The following is a 22,169-nucleotide window of genomic DNA, read 5'->3' as shown; positions in this document are numbered from 1 at the left end:
TTTTTTGGGACATCTCATGTAGGTGAATAGATTTCCGTTTTTGGTTGTCACTTCACCATAGGCAAGAACCTCGTTGCAGCGAAGACATTTGGGAGGGTTTTCAGGGGCATCACCTTCGGCAAGCAATTCATGTTCTTCTTTCTTGATGACCTCTTTTAATGGTTCTTCAGGCGATGTGAAGAGGGATTCCAACACACCATCAAAATCGATTGATTCTTCTTTAGAGGTCGTCATGATGTCTTGAACGGTTGATGAAAATGTGATGACTTTTTGGTCGAGAGTGTCTTGTTAAATAGTAATAAATGGCGCGAAAATAAACTAGTTTGAACTGGTTTGAAAACGGGTTTGTCACGATTGACTTGTTTGACCGGTTATGTCACGTGGTAAATGATTTCATTTATATAAGGGGTGATTTTACCTCCGATTTACATTAAAAAGATCATGGATTTGAAGACACGTAGCGATCAATTGCCTTTTTTGAATCATAGACGTATTGAAGAGACGAAAATACCCAACCTACCGGGTAATTACTATCCAGAGTTACCGTTTCCATTTAGTTTGGAAGGTTTTACCTTGTACACGGGTGGAGCTGCGGGAGCAGATTCCGTGGCTGAAGAGTTGGCACACGATGTCAAGATGACTGTGAAACTACGCCTTCCTCCCGGACACAGACGTGTTTCCCACGATCAAGACCCCATCAGCAAAATGGATATGGCGAGAGCAGCACCTCACGTTATTTTTGCCAATCGACGTCTTAAACGACACATTCCTGCCGATCTCACTAAACTACACCTAATGCCACCTTCAAAGATGACAGGGTATTTGTGTAGAAACTATAACATTATTGAACATGCCGACGCAGTGTATGCGTTTGGTTGTTTTGAGAAGCGACAGGATTGCTGCGAGATGGAGAGTGTTTGCGGTGGTACAGGTTGGGGTGTTCAGATGACGATCGATTATAACCGATAATTTAATCAATTTGGCGAATCGAAAGAGTTGTTTGTCTTTGATCTGGATGAAACTTGTTGGTTTCGCCTGGTTAAAACAGAAGATGAGACGAACGACTCAACGAGGGCACCCTTCAAATTTGAGAGGATGAAGGATTACACTCCTCTTTTGGCTCGTAAAAGCGCCATCATCGGAACGAGAGATTTACCGCATTGGGGGAGAGATGCCATTAAGCGTTTATTTGATAACACGCTTGAGAAACTGTTTCACACCAAAAACATCGTTGAAAACGAGTATGAAGATTATGTCGCAAAAATGCTGCACGATGATCCGGATGTCTTGAACCAGAGTCCACCACCCCCACCCAAGGATACTCCTTGCAATCCTCCAGACCTGATGGATGAGAATGATAACCCTGGGTGTGGTTGTGGGGAACAGGGTGGATAAGGAGAAAGAAGATTGCAGATAACAAGAAGGCTGAAGAAACCGAGGATCCCATCGAGTATTGGAGTCTGCGTATTGAGACTAGTGAGCAAGCTGAAAAAGAAGCAAGTGGTAGACCCATCATCCGACCAGCACGGAGGGGAGGTCCAACAATGTTCGTAAGCGATGCTGCCATTGACGCATGGAAGGCGAGACGTGTGGAAAGGAAGCAAGAGAGGGAGAGAAGATTTGAACATCGGTTGGAGTACGAATGCCCCAATGAGGAATCCCGTGAAGAGATGAGGCGAAGACGTCGTGTCGGAAATTGTTTAGATTGTAATCGCTCATTACGTAATCATAAGCACCCCCATTGTGACTTGCTGTAAAAAGTATTGTAAAAGATAGCTCTAATAAAAATTGTGTTCAATCATGAATACGCTGTCGTTTGATGATGTTATTCTCTCTCGGGAGTACTATAATGAGTTGGTGAAAAAATCCTCGAAATATACCGTTTCTTATAAAAACGAAGTGGATAGAATGGACCATGGGGACCCAGAAGAAGTATTTATTGAGACTGCGATTGATGTTAACGCGGGACGGTTGTTGATCTTTATTATGTGGTTGAACAGAAGATCTGATTCATATCGCCAGTACCGGTTCTTGGTGTTGAAGTACACCAACGTCTGGGTTGTGGCTCTCCTCAAATTGGCTAAGTTTTTACAATGAAGAAAAAAAGAATCACCAATGGCGAATTGTTGAGGAGATATAGGGATCCGACACAACCCGGTAGTTTGGGCGGTGCCGAACGATTTGCTAGAGCTCAAGGGGTGTCTGTGAAAAGAGTGAAAGCCGTATTGAAGCGCGATCTGGGGTATTCTCTCCATAAACCCGTTCGCAGACGTTTTCCCACCTCACGTGTTATGGTACATGGACCCAACGAACAATGGCCAGCAGATTTAATCGAGGTACAAAACATTGCAAAATGGAATCGCGGTGTAAAGTACTTGTTATGTGTGATCGACGTGTTCAGCAAATTTGCGTGGGTGTTACCCCTTAAGTCGAAAACAGGACTTTCCGTGACGACAGCTTTTTCAAGATTGGTAGCTGGTCGAAGAAAACCGAAAACACTTCAAACGGATGATGGAAAGGAGTTTTACAACAGTCATTTTCAAAACATGTTGAGGAAGAAGGGCATTCATCATTTTTCGACTTCGGGAGATACCAAGGCCAGCGTCGTGGAACGCTTCAACCGCACGTTTAAGGATAGACTTTATAGATATTTTACGGTCTACAACACCCTTTCGTTTTTGGATGTCCTTACTCAACTCGTACGGGGATACAATGCTTCGTATCATAGAAGCATCGGTATGGCACCTAAAGACGTCACTTTGGAAAACACCCCCAAGGTATGGAACACGTTGTATGGTAGCGACGTGGCTAAGAAACCAGCGAAGACACGTTTTCGAAAAGGCGACCGTGTGAGATTGAACAAGAAGTTTCGAACATTCAAGAAGAGTTACTTGCCTGGATGGACCGAGGAGGTGTTTTTGGTGTCTGAGGCGAGCCGCGGTCCCGTCAACACGTACAAGATTGTGGAATGGGATGGAACTCCGATAAAAGGAACGTTTTACAACGAAGATCTTCAAAAGGTGGATGCCAAGGACGACGACGTGTTTCGCATCGAAAAGATAGTGAAAAGACAAGGAAACAGAGTACTCGTCCATTGGAAGGGGTGGCCCACCAAGTACGACAGTTAGGTGTCAAAGAAAGACGTCATACGATTACACCATGTCCCGCATTCTGGTTATAAGTGATCCCACTCTGGAATTTCCCAACAACACCAATACGTCTTTTAAAGTGCGTTTGGAGGATAGAATCAATTTACCCAAGGGAGAAGAATGGGAGGCAGCCTTGATCTCCTTGTCCGTTCCCAATCAACATTTCGGTATGGAGAGTTTTGGTCTGACCCAATATGATGTTTTGGTGAAATTCTCCATCCGAGTGGAGGATGTGGATGGTAACCAATCGTCACTTTCAAAAGAATTGGTGGCACACGAAATTTTTGGAGGTCCTCCCATCACGACCGGGATGGAGTTGTGGCGTCGAATTTCAGAAAAAATAGCCACCGAAATCGAACATATGTTGCAAGTACAAACAACACAATGGAATAGAAAGGAAGTAAGAACTTATGTGGACCGTTCCTTTGAGATTAAAGTTGATGTAGCACAAGGTACCGTGGAGGTGGATTTTAATGATCAAGACCACAATAATGTGGGGGTTAGTTTTGAACTCGACCTCGAGTTTTGTTTGAAGATGGGGCTGCTCGAAATGAATGCAAGGGGTGATTACTATTTGACCGGTGCCTCACCTCGCACACAGCTTCAAACGGCAACAAGTGGAAGACAATACCACGAGTCAAGAATCACTGAAATACATTCTGGTAATCGATCATACTGGGGTTTGAACAATCACGCGTACCCCATAGGACCTAGAAGACCCCGAGTGGTCTTTTCTCGCACAAGTAACTGGCACTTTTCAGGTCAGAACGCTGCTTTTTTGAAAAACACCACTACCAAATCCAGATCGTTGCACGTGTACTGTAGCTTGGCTCAATCAACCTTCATGGGAAGTCAAAAGGCTCAACTTTTGAGAGAAGTGTTTTTAAAGCACGACGAGTATGATCATCGCCAATTGGTCGAACCGCTTCATTATCAGTGGATTCCCATGAGTTCTAAGGAAGTGGAAATCATAGAGGTTGAAATTGCTGATCTGGATGGTAAAATTGCTACATTACCACAGGGAAAAACGATCGCTACAGTTGCCATACGACGAGCTGGTGGTTGATAAAATTTGACGACTTGTTGTGTGGAGTATTATTTGTTGGAAACCATGTACGGAAGCGGATTGACAGTTACCACACACCGGTGGTGATTCAGTCCGGTAGCGGGTTGTCGAGGTTTTTGTACGATTTTGCTACGGAAATGAAAAATGAGGCCCTGAAAAAAGCTAAAAGAGGGGCGATCAAAGGATTTAAAAAAGGAGGACGATGGGGGTTGCCTAGCATTTCAGGAGCTAAGCGCGGAGCGGAACAAGGTGCTTTGAGAGGAGCCAAAAGAGTTCTTAAACGTAAAGCCACAGGAATTTTGGACAACATTCATGCGAAGTCGAGACGGAAAATCAACGACATTTTTGGTTAGTACACCACGCGTGTATTACAGACGACCGAAAAGACCCCAAAAAGGCGGCTCGATATATTATGGCGCACCCGACCCACTCGATCCAAATCTTGTCAAGTATCTCAAGAGAAGGGTTCAAAAGGGAGGAGGTGTCAAGCGTAAAGCATCAGTTCGTCACAGATCTCGACGCAGGCGGACACGCAAACGAAGAAGATGAGTGCTGAAACACCCATACCGGGTTCGGCCAGTGTGGTGAACCCCAAACTGAACTTGTTTTCAGTACCTGCCACAGACACTAGCATTCTCAACAGACGCTATATACCCGTTTCACCTTTTACAACGGGTATCACACCCGTCGACCTTCGCATCGAACCTCAATCGGGGTATTGTGATTTGAGTCGGAGTTTTCTGGAAGTGGATTTTACTCCTAAGAAAGCAGATGGAACCGATCTGACAGGATCGAACACAACGACCATATTTCCGACCACCAATTTGGCTCACTCCATGATCAAACAGATGAACATCCGTCTTGGAGATACACTCATTAGCCCTCAAACAGACACCTATTCTTATCAAGCCTTCATCGAAAAGGTGTGCAATTTTGACAGAACAGATGGGGAAGACATTTTGGCACCAGAGGGGTGGTACAATGGATTGAACCCCCCAAACGCTTTGACAGCCGATCAAATGAATCATAGGACACCTCATGCTGACTACTCTGCCTTGAGTGATGAGACCAAAGCGTGGCTGAAGGGAGCTAGAAGGGAATCGAGTCAATTGGTGGGAAAGACAAGACCCTTTAGATTCAAACCACACAATGAGATCTTCAACCTTTCTAAGTTAATGGTCCCCCAAGTACCCATTCAAATCCAGATTTTCTTCAACAATCCAAACTTTTGGATGGTGAGGTATCATGGTGCTGAAGCGGTTAGACTGACCTTGGATGATATCAAAGTGAAGTTTGTGTTGTGTGTGGTCACCTTGAACCCCTCGATCGAGAGAGAGTTGGCTGTGAAGCAGACAAAGAGTGTGGTGTCTTACCCCACAGTTAGAGGTGAAGTGAGAACATACAACTTGAGAGCAGATGTGCATCATTTTGAAATCAACGATCCAGGCAATGGAAGAATTCCTAATGTGTTGATTGTTGGTATGGTGGAATCAGCTGCGTTCAATGGAGATTATACCAAGCATCCGTTTGCCTTCCAAAAGTTTAACCTGGCAAACATACAACAGTTTGTGAGAGGAGAAGCCTATCCTTACCAGTTGTTGGAGCTTAAACATGACGGAACCGACAAGGATATTCTGGGGTACTTTAGATTTCTGGAAGCTACAGGCTGCTTTAGTAAAGGCAAAGGAAACATGCTGCTGCCACATGAATGGGGTCAAGGAAAGAACTGCACCCTGTTTGCATTTGATAACACAGCAAACGGATTTTTGCACAGTTCGATGCTGAACCCCAAGCTGTCAGGAGAGCTGAGATTGGTGCTTAATTTTGGAGCCAACCCAGGAGAAAACATAACAGTCATTGTCTACTCAGAGTACGAAGGCTTGTTGGAGATAGACTCAAACAGAACTGTGTACTACAACGTGTACGACACACCAGGACTGGCTGACGCTGCTCGAAACCGTGGTTAAGAAGATGGAAAAAGTCATTCTCAATACTGATCAATTGGACCAACTAGCTCTACATCACCCCACACTGGCTTCCTTTTATGAAGGAGCTTTACCCTGCGATTCCCTTCCACCACCAGACAAGGTTAGTCATCCTCGAGGGATGATTGTGAACACGGATCCAGCATCCATGGGAGGGAGACATTGGTTGGGAGTGTGGATCGATGGAAACACCTGTGAAATCTTTGATAGCTTTGCCTTGGATTTGGAGTTGTACGAGACGACAGCTCCTCTCATCAAATGGTTGAAACAGTTCAAATATGTGACACGAAATGGACGGTGTGTTCAGTCTATCTACGATCAGAGTTGTGGTGGCTACGCGCTGATGTTTTTGGTAGCAAAATCTCAAGGAGAGAAAATGTCTCAATTTGAGAAAAATTTTTTTAAGACCAACTATGTAATGAATGATAAAAAAGTGGGACGTTTTGTTCGCGATCTCATCGGTAAAGAACGCAGATGGCAAAAAGAATCCCTGTTGAAAGACATGGTAGATGGCAAACCGGTCAAGATCATTCAAGGCACAGCACGTTCGAGAGGAGGAGTGAGACACCTCATCCATTAACTACATTTTCGTGGACTTTTTGTGTGGCAAATCGCTACAAATTTGTATGTAATGGTACTAGTTACATTTTTGAAAAACAATGTAGTAATTTGCATGCCAAATAGAAAATAAAAACGTTGAATAATGAAGACTCGTTCTCATTTTTGCGTTGAAAGTCATGGCAAACAGTGGTTTTCGCTTTCATTCACCCTGCAATATCTTGATGGCCGGTCCATCTGGATCGGGTAAAACGGTGTTGGTTCAACAATTGGTGACACAAAATCTGGATATGTTCACTGAAAAACCCCGCGCGATTCATTATTGTTACGGGTTGTGGCAAAAAAGACTTGATGACATGAAAAAGAAAGGAGTAAAGTTCCATGAGGGAGTTCCTGAGGAATCTGATTTGGATGTCTGGTTTCCTAAAGGAGGCTTATTGGTGATGGATGATTTAATGGCCGAAGCTAGCGACAACAAGACCGTGGTTGAAATTTTCACACGTCATTCGCATCATAGAAACATTACGGTAATATATATGTGTCAGGATTTATTTCCCCCTGGCAAATATCAAAAAACCATATCGAGAAACGCTCATTACATCATAGCCTTCAAAAACCCACGCGACAAAGTGGCCATGCGCAATATCGTTCAACAAGCTTTTTCCGACAACCTCCACAACGTGATGGATGCCTTTAAACAAGCTACGGCCAGACCTTTTGGTTATTTGGTCATAGACTTTCATCCAGAAAGTAACGACGAGAATCGTTTGGTCAGTTACATCTTGAAGAGTGAGGGACCGACTCGTGTGTACAAAGTGGACTAAGACGATGGAAACAAGGTCACAAGAACGATTTCATATTTTCAGAGAACTCTGTAAAGCTGAGTTGGGTGATTGTGAAAGTCTTGAGGAGTTTAAGAAAAAACATCCTGGGGTACGACCATTTTATCTGCGGATAGCGTATGAAAACTTGAACTTTTGTATTCATTTTGCTTCCAACTTGAGAGAGGTTCGTGAAGTGTGGGGGCATTTTCCCTTCAAAAAGGTTCAAGATCATTTTGAGTACCTAGAAGGTTTGTCTGACCACATTGCCAAGTCAAACTGTTTGAAGCATCCTTCGGACCCACAGTTTAGAACCTTCATCGAATTGTGTCGCTACAAACTCAAGTCCGAAATACACGACTACATGGACAGAGAAACCTTGATGAAGATTGTAGACGAGTGTGGTAGAAGGACAGAAACATCCTGGCGGAACCATTCTGGTTGGGGTACGTTTGAAGAGGTCATGGCTATCGTCAAGGAATATAACGAAACACACTTTACGGAATTGATTCATTCTCTGGATATTACAGCTTTGGTTCTGTGCAGAAATCTCAGCAGCAGAGCGAGTCAGTTTTTTTTGAAGTACTTCCACCCCCGTCATGGCCAGCAACAATGATTTTGACTTTAGTCATCTCGCATCAATGGATGAAGTTAATTTGGATGATTATGACCCTAATGAAATTTTTGCCGAGATGGGTGTTAATTTGCCATTGAACACTCCACCAAACCCATCTCCTCAACCTACAATTCCTTTGAATGTCGGTGCTGGATCCTCATCACCTCCAAGTCGAGCAAGAACTTCACCTAGTAATGTGGGTACGGGATCAACACCGACTCGATCCCCACAACCCTCAACATCCACAGGTGTGGGTACAGCCCCGCTCTCAGTGGCTGCTGCTCGATTACGACCATACACAGCCCCACCGTCGGGAAAAAGAATGCCTTCTCCCATTCACGTCTCCCCAAGGACGAGAGACAGACAAATTGCGTCGGCTGGAAAACAACCTAGAGCCTCAACCCCATCTAGTGATGGTGGTGATAGCAGCAATAGTAGCAATAGTAGCAACCGTAGCAACCGTAGCAACCGCAGCAACCGCAGCAACCGCAGTAACCGCAGTAACCGTAGCAACCGTAGCAACCGCAGCAACCACAGCAACCACAGCAACCGCAGTAACCGTAGCAACCGCAGCAACCGTAGCAACGGGAGTCGACACTCATTTGGAGGACGAATGAATCAAGATGAAATACAACGTCAATTGGCACTGGAAGCGGAACGACATGTGCAAGAAGCCAGAGGTCGTCATGTGGCAGGTGTAACTACCACGAACACCATTACCACTACCTTTAAAGATGGGGGGAGACCTTCCGTCACACGCATTTCAACCAGTAACCGGTCGTGATATGGCTTGCAAGGGTAGTTGCAAAAGAAAAACGACAAGACGTAAAACAAGATCTCGTGGGAAAAAAGGTCGCAGAGAGGTGGAGCTTTGTACAGACGAAAACCCACCATTACCGACAAAATAGCTGAAGGCGCTTCGATGTTCCTGTCAGGTCCTGCTCCCTCATTTTTTACCTTTGCCACCAAGGGAGCTTCTCAAATTTTCAAGGGTTTCAAAGACAACTATAAACCCGTGGACGACTATATAGGTCTTGCAAAAAGGTTTAAAGGCAGACGTTAAACCATCTCACTGGCATTTTCTTTTTTATCGCGATGCCTTACAAGCGGAAGACTCGTAAGACGAATCGTCCTACCAAACGTAGGACAAGAAAGCATAAAAAAAATGGACAAAGAGGTGGTGCCATTCCTCTCTTAGCAGCAGCTGTTCCGTTTTTGACAGCAGCAGCCAAAGCAGGTTTGGCCGGAGCTGCCAGTGCTGGGGCAGGTTACGGGACCAGAAAATTGTTACGTAAGATAAATAAACCCAAGAAAAGAAAGCGTACAAGGTGGTAAAACATCATTCGACTACCATGGCTCGACGCGTTACGTTCACAACGATTGCTCAACCACAAACAGAACCTCTACCGGGTGCTGCGGAGTTAACGGATGGTCAAAAACGGTATGTAGAGACAGTTAAACATCTTGAAGAGAAATACAAGCGAAAGGGGAAAGGCAAAGGCAAAGGCAAAGGCAAAGGCAAAGGCAAAGGCAAAAGCAAAGGCAAAGGCAAAGGCAAAAGCAAAGGCAAAAGCAAAGGCAAAAGCAATCCTTTGGCTTCTGTGGCTTTAACGAATAAAACCACGTTGAGGAGTATTTTCTTCAAACTACCGTGGGGTAAGACGCCTCTGTATAAGCTACTGGGTAAAAAGACGCGAACTCTTAACAGAAGAACCACCTTTGCAAGCTTGATGAAACATATCCCCAAAGCCAAGACCACCATCTTTGAAGTCTGTGGAACAAAAGGTTGTCACGGATACACCGAGCCTCGGCGTAGAAAACATAAACCTTTGGAAGATTAGAATTTAAACATTTTGAAACATGAAGTCATTGAAACGACACCAAGCTTTTTTACAAGATGTACTTCGAGAAGCTAACCGTCACAAGAGGGAAGTGAAACTTCAACACGCCAATGCTGATCAAATCAACGCCATAAGTGAGCTTTCGCTGAATCTTTTGAAAAAACACATACCGATCCCTTTGGACGCCGTGGCTGCTTTGAAGAAACATAAAAACGCTTTGCGGCAGTTGGGGAAGCGTAAATTGTCGGTAAAAAAGAGACGCAAGGTTCTCTTGAATCAAAAGGGAGCTGGATTCTGGTCTGGTCTGAACGGGTGTTTTCAAGCATGTCATATCAAGAAGAATCGTTGAGACAAGTGGTTTCATTACTTCAAGACTCGAACAAGCACCGGGACGAGTTGGAGGGTCAGCTGTTAGATTACAAGAAAGCCTATGACGATTTGAGAAAGGAATATCAAACTCTTAAAGTGGGTATTTTGTGTTCTGACTGTCAAACGCGTCGTCTCAGCGAAGGGGGTGAACGGTGTCAAGCCTGTGCGCGTCTCAAAACGGGTCTCGAGCGACAACTCTTTGAACAGGAAGAAAAAACACGTTATTGGCAGAGGTGTTACGAGGTTCTCTTAGAACACTGGCAAGAGAAATGATGATGGTGCCTACCAAGGACTACCAAAATCTTGTAGATAAATACAAGGGTAGAATTACCGAAAGCACCCTTCTCAACAAAGCGGCAAAAACTGCTGCTGAGAGAGAACTGATTTTAAAGGATCCCAGGATATCAGCTTCGACGGCCCTAGCGTTGACGAAACCCAAAGCAAGAGAAGTGAGAAAGCTGACTCGTCGCATACGTATGGGAAACGCCTCTTCAGCACCACCGCCGCAGGAAGATGACGATGCCATGCTTAATTCACCCATCGAAAACTCCCTGAAAAAACTACTTAAACTGGCAGAAAAAAATGACAAAGCTAGACAAGGAGGGGGTGGACCGAGGAGAAAACTACCCACGACCCCTACACCGGCTTTGAAAAGACCGTCGTTGATTCCGCGTCCAATCATTAAACCTCATCCCCCCACAACTCCAAAACCCCCAAATGGATTTTCGCGCAGCCACGGGTCACGTTCCAAGCCCAATCCGAGTGGTGCACGCCCCAAGACCGAACCGAGAGGTGGTTTTGGAAAAGCCTTAAAATCAGGATTCAAAAGTGGTTTAGCCAAACACTTTAAAGTCGGCAGACAGCAATCATCTGATTCTGACGAAGACGATGGCCAGAAAAAGAAAACCCCGCGAGCCGTCAGGAGGATCAGGCCGGACCCGGGGTGGGACGACTGGTACGAGGGCAAAAAAACGAGGCGGCACCTCTTGCAGGAACTCAAGGAGAGTGAAAAGAGTTCAACAAAAAAGCAAACGAGGCGTCGGAAAAGACCGTAAAACCAAACTTCAAGACGGTAGCGGATTTGACATACAAAAACTTTTGGGAAAAACAGGCATTGAATTTCACCTCCCCTACCACAATTTCACGGGACCAGGAACTCATTTGGAAAAGAGATTGGCCCGAGGGGATCGCGGTATTAACCGGTTGGATGAAGTGGCGAGACAACACGACATTGATTACAGTCAAGCTAAATCTCTGAAGGACAAGCATGTTGCTGATAAAAAGATGATTGACTCTATCAAGGCCTTTCCCGGGAAGAAAACCCTCACGGAGAAGATGGTCAAACACATCATGAACACTAAACTCAAACTCAAACTTTAATGCATTGATGTAGAGGGACCTAGATACATATGTTGTAATCGATAAGTACATAGTCCTATACTTTCATCTATCCATTTGTAATAGACTTTACAACCGTCATTTCTCATTAGTCTTATAGCTTGATTCCTTATGAGAAGATACATCAGATCTATTTCTCTATGATATCTGTAATCAACATTTGTAAACGGTGAAAACAAAGGATATTTTCTGTATTATATCAAAAAAAGAACACTAGCTTCATCGAGTTTATTACACATCCTTTTTAATTCTACTCGTCTTTTTCCTTTCATTCTTCTCAATTCAGCAAGATTGATTGTAACATGTCCTTTTAAAATCTTTTCTACCTATAATGAATTTAATAAAAATAAATGAAATAAACGCTCATTGAGGTCTGTGTCATAATTATACCAGGGTGGTTTTACATTACATAATGATCTTTTCATCTCCCATTTAGCTTCACGAGCAGCTACACAATACATTACTTCTAATTCATTTAAGTAAGTGGAAAGTAGATGTTCCTTTATAAATTGCTTGCTAGCAATAATTCTTCCTACTGCCACAAGTTTGTTGGTAGATTCGGAAAAAATGGTATGTGCGGATCTTGCAGGTATGGGACTGTAATACCAGAAACGCAGAATCTTGAAAATCTAAGTCCAAAAATCAAAAGAGTTTTTAAAATATAGTTCATCTACTTCTTTTTTTAAAAGCAAATATCTCATCAAATGGTCCGTATGTAACAACCCAGCATCGTATTGCGTCAAATAATTCCACAATTCAAAACCGTTCTGTTTGGCTGCCATAACTCTACCAGCTGACAAGCGTGGATGTCTCTCTTTTATCCACGTAAAAGGGATGCTTTTTGAATCAAGAATCTACAAAAATCAATATAATACAATAGGTTTATTGCAGATATGAGTTTGTTCCCTAAGCACTAACCTATACACCCGCATAAACTCATCATCAAAAAAAACGTTGCGAGGGGAGCCTGCATTCGGAGGCTTTTCACCCACAATTCTAATACTAAGTCTTTTATTAAAAGAGCTCCAACTCAAATAGGTTGGTACAATCAGCAAACAGCAAGTAGCATCTACCACCTACAAATAATTTGGATAACGAAAATAATAACAACACTTATGAGGGGAATCTTGAACCATTCTATCGTACATATCAAGCATTTCAAAATACAAATTAAAATTGCGACGAAATTTTTGACAGGGTGGGTAATTGGTACCCATTATTCTTAAACTAATCGCTTTATGATACTTGTTCATGGGGCTGCTTCCATCATCCCACACCTCTGACAGACAATTGTATGTATCAATGACCTAAAAAGGATAAGTATCGGGTAAACAATGTCCTCTTATTCCGCGTCCCAAAGCATTTAAAAGATCTATTTCGGTTCGCATCCTTCTTCTCAATTTAGTATTTTGGTATTTTGGTATACTAATTTGGTATTCAACTAAAAAAGGCACATAAAACGGTATAAAACGATGATATTCATTCAACAGAGATCGACCAAGCTTTCTTCCTTTACGCATCCTCTGGTGAGCCAGTCTTTCGTCATACCATTTATCCATCCAAACATCATAAGGTTGTGTTGTATAATCAGCCTATACAAATTGCAAAGCGTTAACCCACGTATAAACTTTAAACATATCTTTTTTTGGTGCACACATGACATACGAATTACCACAACATTCACACAACACACTATTCCAGTCATCTCTCAAATCAATTACATCTTCATTCCATATCTTAAACATTCTCTCTCGCGTGACCTCTCTAATCGATTCATCTCTTTGATAACGCACTACTATCTCGTCCCCAAGTAAGCGTCCAATGTACACCAGTCCGCTCAACTTTGAATCAAAAGGACCCAACAAATATGTCGTCAGACCATCATAATCAGCTCGCCAAAAATCAGTCTAAAACAAAAAATCAATAATATTCAGATTTTATTGTACCAAATTCAAAATCCACGTCTAAAATTGCACAATCATAAAATGATCTGTTGCAACAAACACACTCTGCGTCAAACCATACAGGTCCCATTTCATTATCCCATATTTCCTCCATTTTTCTTTCTCGCTCAACGGATGCAGCATAGCCAGCACGAAACATCTCCATAAAAACTCCTCCCATTCGTTGCCCCCACCACCCAATCTTTGAAAGTTAACGATCCATCACTCTCAAACCTGACGTGTCATTGCTATACCACCAATCCATCTACAAAAAAAATCAAAAAATCAAAATAGGATTTCGCAAACGACACTCAATCATTCTCCATTTCAAACACAACATCCCACAACACGCGCAACCCTCATCTAATATATGCACATACATCCGTTTACGTAAAGCTCTAACATATCTACTCAAGTGGGATCGCATTCGAATACAGCCTCTAGTCGTCAAACGTTGGATAGGTCCTGGGTAGGTTCTTGACTTTACACCACTCAAAAATGGACAATGACACTGTAAAAAAATTATTTTACATAACGATAAACCACCGTGTCAAACATCCCATTACCCAAACATTTTTGACTCAATGTCTGAATATGGTTACCCTTCATGATAACTCCCCTAATACCCGGTCTACAATAACACACGTGTGCCGGTGGAAAATAAAACTTATTAAACAGTTCGTCGGAAAGGTTATGTTTAAACATTTGAGGTACATATTCTGTGTATGATAGATCACAACAAATACATCTTTTCGGATAAGCCGCCGAATACAAGGCTCGCCTTTCGTTATACAAATAAGCCAGGCGATTGTGAAACAAATAACCATCATACAAATAGGCTTCCATCCACTCCAAATAACGATCCCCACGTTGCAATCCTCCAACACTTTTAACAGAAATACGGCAATCTGTACCGAGCTTTTTCATGGTATTCATCTACAAAAATACAAATCATTTAATATATCTGAATGATTTCGAATCGAACTTTCCATTTCCTAAACATTTTTGACTACGGGTCTCTGCAATTAACTTATTGCGCCATTTTATATATCTAAAACCTCTAACAAAAGGTTGACCATAATATATATGAGTATACTTAATATAATCGCCATGTTTATAGCCGTCATCGCTTCTTCTTGTTTTCATTCTATCCTCCAAATTATGTCTAGGGTTGGGTCTTTGTCTCACTAGCCAATTCTTTTCCTCCTTACAACATTCACAAATATCGTTATATACACGATTTTGAACGAGCACCATTCTTTCTCTGACAACAAGACTACTATTGCCGTAATAATAGAAACGGTGCCACCAAAGATTGTATCTGTGTGATCGTTTTAATCCTCCAACAGCTCCAGGTGAGATACGACAGTCAACATTGGCTGCAGATAATGTTTCCAACTAAAAAAAAATCAACGATTGACAATTCTAAATGACACATTCGAAATGGAACCGTCTTCCAACCTCTTTTGACTAAACGACTTATAATAATCTTGTTTGTATCCCATGAAAACGCGTGCCCGTGAAATAGGATCACACCTTCTTGGCTTTTTGTGTGTATTATAACATAAAATGGGTATGTTAAAGTACACAAGTTCGCTTCCAAAAATCATTCGCTTGTGTGCAAAGCAACAATTACATACTTTATCATATTCATCCAACAATTCAAATCTTTCATAAAACTTAAGGATATAAATTCTTTGATCAACACGAAATGGCGAAATTTCCTCCATGCTTTTCATGCTCCACTCTTTAAATCTGTACCATCTGTAGACACCACCCACACTTGAAACGTCAATACGACTGTCAGCGTCGATTCTACTAAAATTTTTCATCTAAAACAAAATTCAAAGACTAATTTCACACGGCAGACTAATTTCACACAGATATCTTAAGAGTAATTCATGACTAACAGGACGTCTACATATCCTACACACATGGTGGGTACCCAGCAAAGGCCAACCACTCATAAAATACCGACACCCTATAAAACCACACTCGTGATGCCAACAACGTATTAATCTCTCGCGACGCTCCCCTTCGCTAAAACCTCTTTCGGTACGTACAATAGAATATCCTCTTTCCTTAGCATCAAGCGATCGTAAACTCAATCGTACATCCTTTTCCGTGGTTGCTTGAACACCACACTAACAAAAAAAAATAAAAAAATAGTGGTGTTCAAAAATTAAAAACACTTATTTTCTATATCTCACCTTATATCTCCAATTGATCAAGACATTCCTGGGGTGGTGTCCTTCGCATTCGGGATTATTGGAACAAGTGCAATCTCCAAAAGACATTAGATCCGCCATAATGGATTTCCATTTTGCTTCGTGTTGTTCTCGAGCGTGCAGCATGACAGATTGTTCGTAGATTCTTTCCTGAAGTTCCTGAGGTAATCTATCCCAGTCGCTCTCCACTCCTGCTTTCAATGAAGCCATCTTCACGTCATATCTTTCCAGATTTTCTTTGGATGCCAACACCATTGGTCGTGACTCGGGCAGCAATGTCATCTTCAAATCAAATTTGACCCATTGTTCCTTTGTCCTAAACGTGCGGTGTGCGTTGTCGATCATGGCATACTTGCGTTTCCTTCGATTCTTGTGTAACCCCGATGACGACTGACGGTAATACGCATCTTCATTACTCCGCTAAGGAGGCCGACCACTGGATAAGCCACTCTCGCTATTGGAAGCCATATGTAAGGCAAGAAATGAATTTGACACCACAAATACACAACACGACTAATCAGAGTAACGACACGTCCAATCCTTTTTGCCTTTGAAAACATCCCTTCAACAATTTTCACGCTACCCAACACAACGTAATTCCTTTTATACTCTCTCCTGACCGAGAGAAACCTGGGTACACATGGGGGGGATGGGTACCCTCCAATCTCACATGATCTCACATGATCTCACATGATCTCACATGATCTCACATTGATCTCACATGCTCTCACATGATCTCACATGATCTCACATGATCTCAGACCCTATAAAAGAAGGACCGCGCTTTCTCAATCCACTAACTTCACGATGGCAAATGAAGATTCGATGATTGACTGGTCCGACGATGATGAGTGGTGTCATGAGGTGGATTTGGATCCTGTAGTGCAAGTCGGTGGAGGTGAACAAGCCCTCTTTCATTTCAACCTTCAACCCGCTCAGCAACCACGACGGTGGAGAAACATCGTTCAACGTTCACGCTTCAATGCAAACCTACAACAACTTCGAGCCCCTATCGAAGGAGATGATCTGGGTGGGGAATTGGCTGATGCCATTCATCGCGCGTTAAGACACACCCTTTCGGATCAATCACTCAACCCTCAAGATCGAATCCATTTCACACTTCAATCAAATGCCTTCTCAGCTTCAAACAATCATTGTCATCAATCCGTACATTTTTTCGCACAAGAAGTGGAAGACAACACACCTCGTTTTGGAACCTACCTTCAACAATTAGCCAAACAACTCAACTCTAACCAATCCTTCGACCCTGACGGAAACTTCAGTATGGATGTCACCACAATACGTATGCCACCAGCTGGTAGTGGTAAAACCAAATATGGTCCCGTCAAAGCCGCCGTACGTGGCATAACCAAACGAAGTCGTATATCAATCAATAACAAAGACACCCTTTGCTGTGCGCGTGCCATTGTCACCATGAAGGCCTGGGCAGACGAACAAAACGGAGAGACACCTGTGACCAGTTACCAATCCCTCCGTCGAGGTCATTCAATTCAAGCACTCAAAGCAAGAGAACTCCACACTCTCGCAGGTGTTACAGAAGGGGCGTGTAATTTAGAAGATATTGCCAAATTTCAGACCGTCTTAACTGGTTACCAAATCAAAGTCTTGAAAATGGGTCGACCTCACATGATCGTTTACGCTGGTCCCGTTGATTCCACCAAACTCATTCTCCTCATTCAAGACGGAGAACACTTTGACGGCTGCACATCTTTTGGTGGATTTCTCAACAAGTCCTATTTTTGCCACAACTGTAACAGAGGTTACAACAGCGAAGACATCCAACACCACAGCTGCAATAAAGATCAGTGTCAAAGTTGCTTCAATCGCAACTGTACAGATTTTTCCGATGCCGTAAATGGTACCACTGGTGTTCGTTCCAAACCACTCGTAGAGTGTCAAATTTGTTGTCGCAAATTCTACGGGCTACAATGTCTAGCCAACCATTCCATCAAAGGAACCATCAACACCAAGAGCGTATGCGACTACAGTCGATACTGCCCAGCTTGTTGCAAAAATTATCGGATCAAATACAAACGTGATGGAAAACCCAAAGGTCCTCGACACAAATGTGGGTGGACTAAATGCAAGAATTGTGAAAAGCATGTGGAAATCTCTAAACACCTTTGCTTCATACAACAAGTCGATGAAGACGATGATCTCCCCAAAACCAAGAAAGTGTATCCAGCTGATGTGGCAGGTCGTGTTGTCGTCGAACAAACCGATGAGTATGTTGTCGTTGAAAGAGAACCCCCGTTGTTGGTGTATGCTGATTATGAAGCCATTACTAATGTAGGTGGAGTACAATCACCCATCTTGATTTGTTATGAGACAGACGAGTCAGACGATTGTCAAGTCATCTATGGTGAAAACTGCACTGACAGCTTCATGGAATCGCTTGAAGATCTCGCTGTAGATGTTGACGGTGATGACAGAAATGTGATCGTCTTCTTCCATAACCTAAAGGGGTACGACGGTATGTTCCTGCTGCAACACTGTTATGAAAATCATCGAGAAGTCACAGGCATGGTTTCCATTGGCGCCAAAGTGTTGTCCTTTCGCAGCGACCGCATCACGTTCAAGGATTCACTCTGCTTTCTTCCATTCCCGCTGTCCTCCTTTCCCGCAACATTCGGGCTCACAGAACTCTGCAAAGGTTATTTCCCACATCTCTTCAATACTGACGAAAACCAGACATACAGTGGTGCTATGCCTGACGTTCGATACTACGATCCCGACGGAATGTCCTCAAAAAAGAAAGAAGACTTTCTACGGTGGCATGCCAGCAAAGTCGCCTGCAATTATGAATTCACCCTCGTCAACGAAATGAAATCCTACTGTGAATCAGACGTCAAACTTCTCAAAGCCGGTTGTCGTTCTTTCATCGAACAGTTCAGACAGGAGGCCGACTTCAACCCCCTCGAAAAGTGTATCACCATCGCTTCCGCCTGTCATCGTTATTGGCGAAAGAAGAGATTAGAACCGCGCACCATAGCTGTCGAACCTCCCCAACGATGGCAAGGTGCTCAGTCAAATCAATCCTTTCAAGCAAGACAGTGGCTCACATGGAAAAACAAACAACTAAGTCAACCTGGTGAGGCCACAGCTGACCGTATACGACACGCATTCAATGGTGGGGAAGTACGTGTTGCTGGTTATCTCGTTGATGGATTCGACTCGTCAACAAACACCGTCTACGAATACAACGGTTGCTTCTTTCACGGATGTCCTCGTTGTTACCCTGACAAGCGGTTCCTCTGCACAAACAAAAGGCCTGAATTATCCCTCCAGGATTCCTACAGTGCAACCCTTCTCAAAGCTGACAAAATCCGCGCAGCAGGATTTCATCTCGTCACTGCCTGGGAATGCGATTGGAAACGTGAATGCAAAAACAACGAGACACTCAAAACGTTTCTTGCTTCACAACATTTCGTTTCCCCGCTTCGCCCCCGTGATGCCTTTTTCGGTGGAAGAACCAACGCCGTCCAGCTTCATCATCATGTCGATGACCAAGAAAAAATCCATTATCAGGATGTCACTTCCCTTTACCCCTGGGTAAACAAGTACAAAACATATCCTGTCAAGCATCCCGACATCATCACCACAGGATTAGAAAATGTCAACATAAATCAATTCTTTGGGTTGGCCAAAGTCACCATCCTTCCACCACGTTGGTTGTTCCATCCCGTTCTTCCCCTTCGTCATGGTGGAAAGCTCACGTTTCCGCTTTGTCGCACCTGTGTCGAAACAGAAATGGAAAAACCCATGCAAGAGAGGACCTTCATTTGCAAACATAGCGTGGAAGAAAGACAACTCGTTGGCACGTGGTGTACGCCCGAGTTACAAGAAGCTGTCACACAAGGGTATGTCATTCTAACCATTCATGAAGTGTGGAATTTTCCCCCTTCAAAGCAAAAAGAGGGTCTATTCAAGCAATACGTGAACACCTGGTTAAAGATCAAAACAGAAGCCAGTGGCTATCCGGGTTGGGTCGACACCCCCGCCAAAAAAGAAGAATACGTGGCTAACTACTCGCAAAAAGAAGGCATCAACCTCGATCCTGCCTGCATCGCAAAAAAACCCCGGAAAAAAAGCCACCGCCAAGCTTATGCTCAACTCCTTCTGGGGTAAATTTGGTGAAAATCTAAACAAAGCCTCCACCATTGCCGTGAGTGCACCAGACGAGCTTTATCAGGTTGTTCTCGACCCTCTACGCGAAATCACCTCAGTTCGAATTTGCAGTGAAGAACGCTTAGAGTTAGTCTACAATTCCCCAAACGATAAGTGTGTAGAAAACGGCAAAACAAACATATTCATCGCAGCCTTCACAACATGTCACGCCAGATTGAAGTTGTATTCGTATCTCAAAACTCTTCAACAACAAGTCCTCTACTTCGATACAGATTCCGTCATCTACCGTCAACTTCCCTGTGAACCAAAACTGGATGTGGGGGATTACTTGGGTGAATTAACCAACGAGTTATCCGACGGAGATCACATCGTCGATTTCATATCGGGCGGCCCCAAAAACTACGGTTACATCACAGCCGAGGGTAAAGTCGAATGCAAAGTGCGTGGATTCACCCTTGGAAACGTGCGTGGTGCAAGTCAGCTTAATTACCCCGTATTAAAGCAAAATGTCATTGATGAAATCACATCACCCCAAGCAGAAAGGAGACAAGTGGATGTGGTCAACCCCTACTTTTTCACACGCAATGCTGCCACCAAAGAGCTACGGGTCATCCCCAGAACCAAACAATACAGATTGGTGTTTGACAAACGGGTGGTCAACCCAAACACTTTCGTGTCCTATCCGTACGGCTATGCGGACCGTGACAGTGATGACATGAATCTTGACTGTGTGTGCGATCTTTTTGATGGAGAACCATGTTCACAACACAATTCACATTGAAAAAACATTTTATTGTTTGTAAAACTGTTCGGATTATTGAAAATTAAAGACTGTTCTGTGACTAATCATGGTGTTGCGTGATTTTTGGGTTGACCAACGCCCCTCGCCATGACACTTTGGATTTCATACTCGATCCTGATTGGTTCAAATTTGAAATACTCGATCCTGATTGGCTGTTACCTCTATATACCCCCTTAACTACTAGTGGAGCTCTTATTTGTAGGGGGCTTGCCGTCAAGGATAGTCTGGCTAGACACTACAGGAGCAGGGCTAACAGGCCACATGGCTCGGGGGTGCCTTACTTAAATCCAGGAGGGGTAGGGTGGGTCAGAATTTGACACTTAATGCATTCTCTCGCTTAAGTGAGGATAAGTATGGCTGCATTAGTTTGTTCTGATTTCAATTGCAGACTACATGAAGCTGTCAGATTGCCTTGAAGACATGGAACATAAACACAAGACTCAAGTTGGCTGTTGGATGGCAACAGTTTGCGGTGTCACGGTAAGTTTCCAGCAAACAGGGGGATTCTAGTGGACAAGGCATTTTAAGTTGTGCGCCCGGTTTTCATAAAATCAGGTATATATCTCTGGTGAACGATAGGTTAGCTGGTAAATTAATTCTGCAGCTGACTGGAATGATGTCATGTAGTGCCAGAGGCCACCTTAAAGTCAACAAAAGCTGGATTTTCTTGAAATATATGCCTGGAGTTTAGAAAACGAGTGCAAAATTTAAGGCTGGGAGCCAGGCAGGAACACAGCCACAGGCTGTGTTTCTGCCTTGAGTGGAGCTCTTATTTGTAGGGGGCTTGCCGTCAAGGATAGTCTGGCTAGACACTACAGGAGCAGGGCTAACAGGCCACATGACTCGGGGGTGCCTTACTTAAATCCAGGGGGGGAAGGGTGGGTCAGAATTTGACACTTAATGCATTTTCTCGCTTTAGTGAGTATAGGTATGGCTGCATTAGTTTGCTCTGAATTCAATTGCAGACTACATGAAGCTGTCAGATTGCCTTGAAGACATGGAACATAAACACAAGACTCAAGTTGGCTGTTGGATGGCAACAGTTTGCGGTGTCACGGTAAGTTTCCAGCAAACAGGGGGATTCTAGTGGACAAGGCATTTTAAGTTGTGCGCCCGGTTTTCATAAAATCAGGTATATATCTCTGGTGAATGATGGGTTAGCTGGTAAATTAATTTTCGCGAGCCACAAATCCACCTGATTTCAATGACAGTTTACTTTTCCATCCTGATTTTTAAAAGGGAAA

At 43.4% G+C, this 22,169-nt stretch overlaps 2 protein-coding genes across 2 annotated transcripts; both read left to right on the top strand.

Annotated features, from left to right (window-relative positions):
• Positions 1-4,760: 4,760 nt before the first annotated feature.
• LOC146454997 (uncharacterized protein F54H12.2-like) lies at positions 4,761-6,182 on the top strand. Its single transcript, XM_085094853.1, has one exon. It carries the CDS (start codon positions 4,761-4,763, stop codon positions 6,180-6,182), a length of 1,422 nt encoding a protein of 473 aa, XP_084950979.1.
• A 10,599-nt stretch (positions 6,183-16,781) lies between these two features.
• LOC146454996 (uncharacterized) lies at positions 16,782-20,904 on the top strand. Its single transcript, XM_085094852.1, has 2 exons — positions 16,782-19,855; positions 19,950-20,904. The coding sequence occupies exons 1-2, from the start codon at positions 16,782-16,784 to the stop codon at positions 20,902-20,904; spliced, it is 4,029 nt and encodes a 1,342-aa protein (XP_084950978.1).
• Positions 20,905-22,169: the final 1,265 nt, after the last annotated feature.

Source organism: Pavona decussata, unplaced genomic scaffold (genome assembly GCF_977016875.1).
Source record: "Pavona decussata unplaced genomic scaffold, jaPavDecu1.1 SCAFFOLD_291, whole genome shotgun sequence".
Classification (NCBI taxonomy): Eukaryota; Metazoa; Cnidaria; class Anthozoa; order Scleractinia; family Agariciidae; genus Pavona; species Pavona decussata.
Note: the sequence above shows the minus strand (reverse complement) of the source record. Positions and strands in the feature narration are given on the sequence as shown.

Coding starts and splice junctions, on each gene's coding strand:
- LOC146454997 (XM_085094853.1), top strand. CDS start 4,761: ATGAGTGCTGAAACACCCATACCGGGTTCGGCCAGTGTGGTGAACCCC.
- LOC146454996 (XM_085094852.1), top strand. CDS start 16,782: ATGGCAAATGAAGATTCGATGATTGACTGGTCCGACGATGATGAGTGG. Junction 19,856..19,949: donor CAAGAAGCTGTCACACAAGG/GTATGTCATTCT, acceptor ACCTGGTTAAAG/ATCAAAACAGAAGCCAGTGG.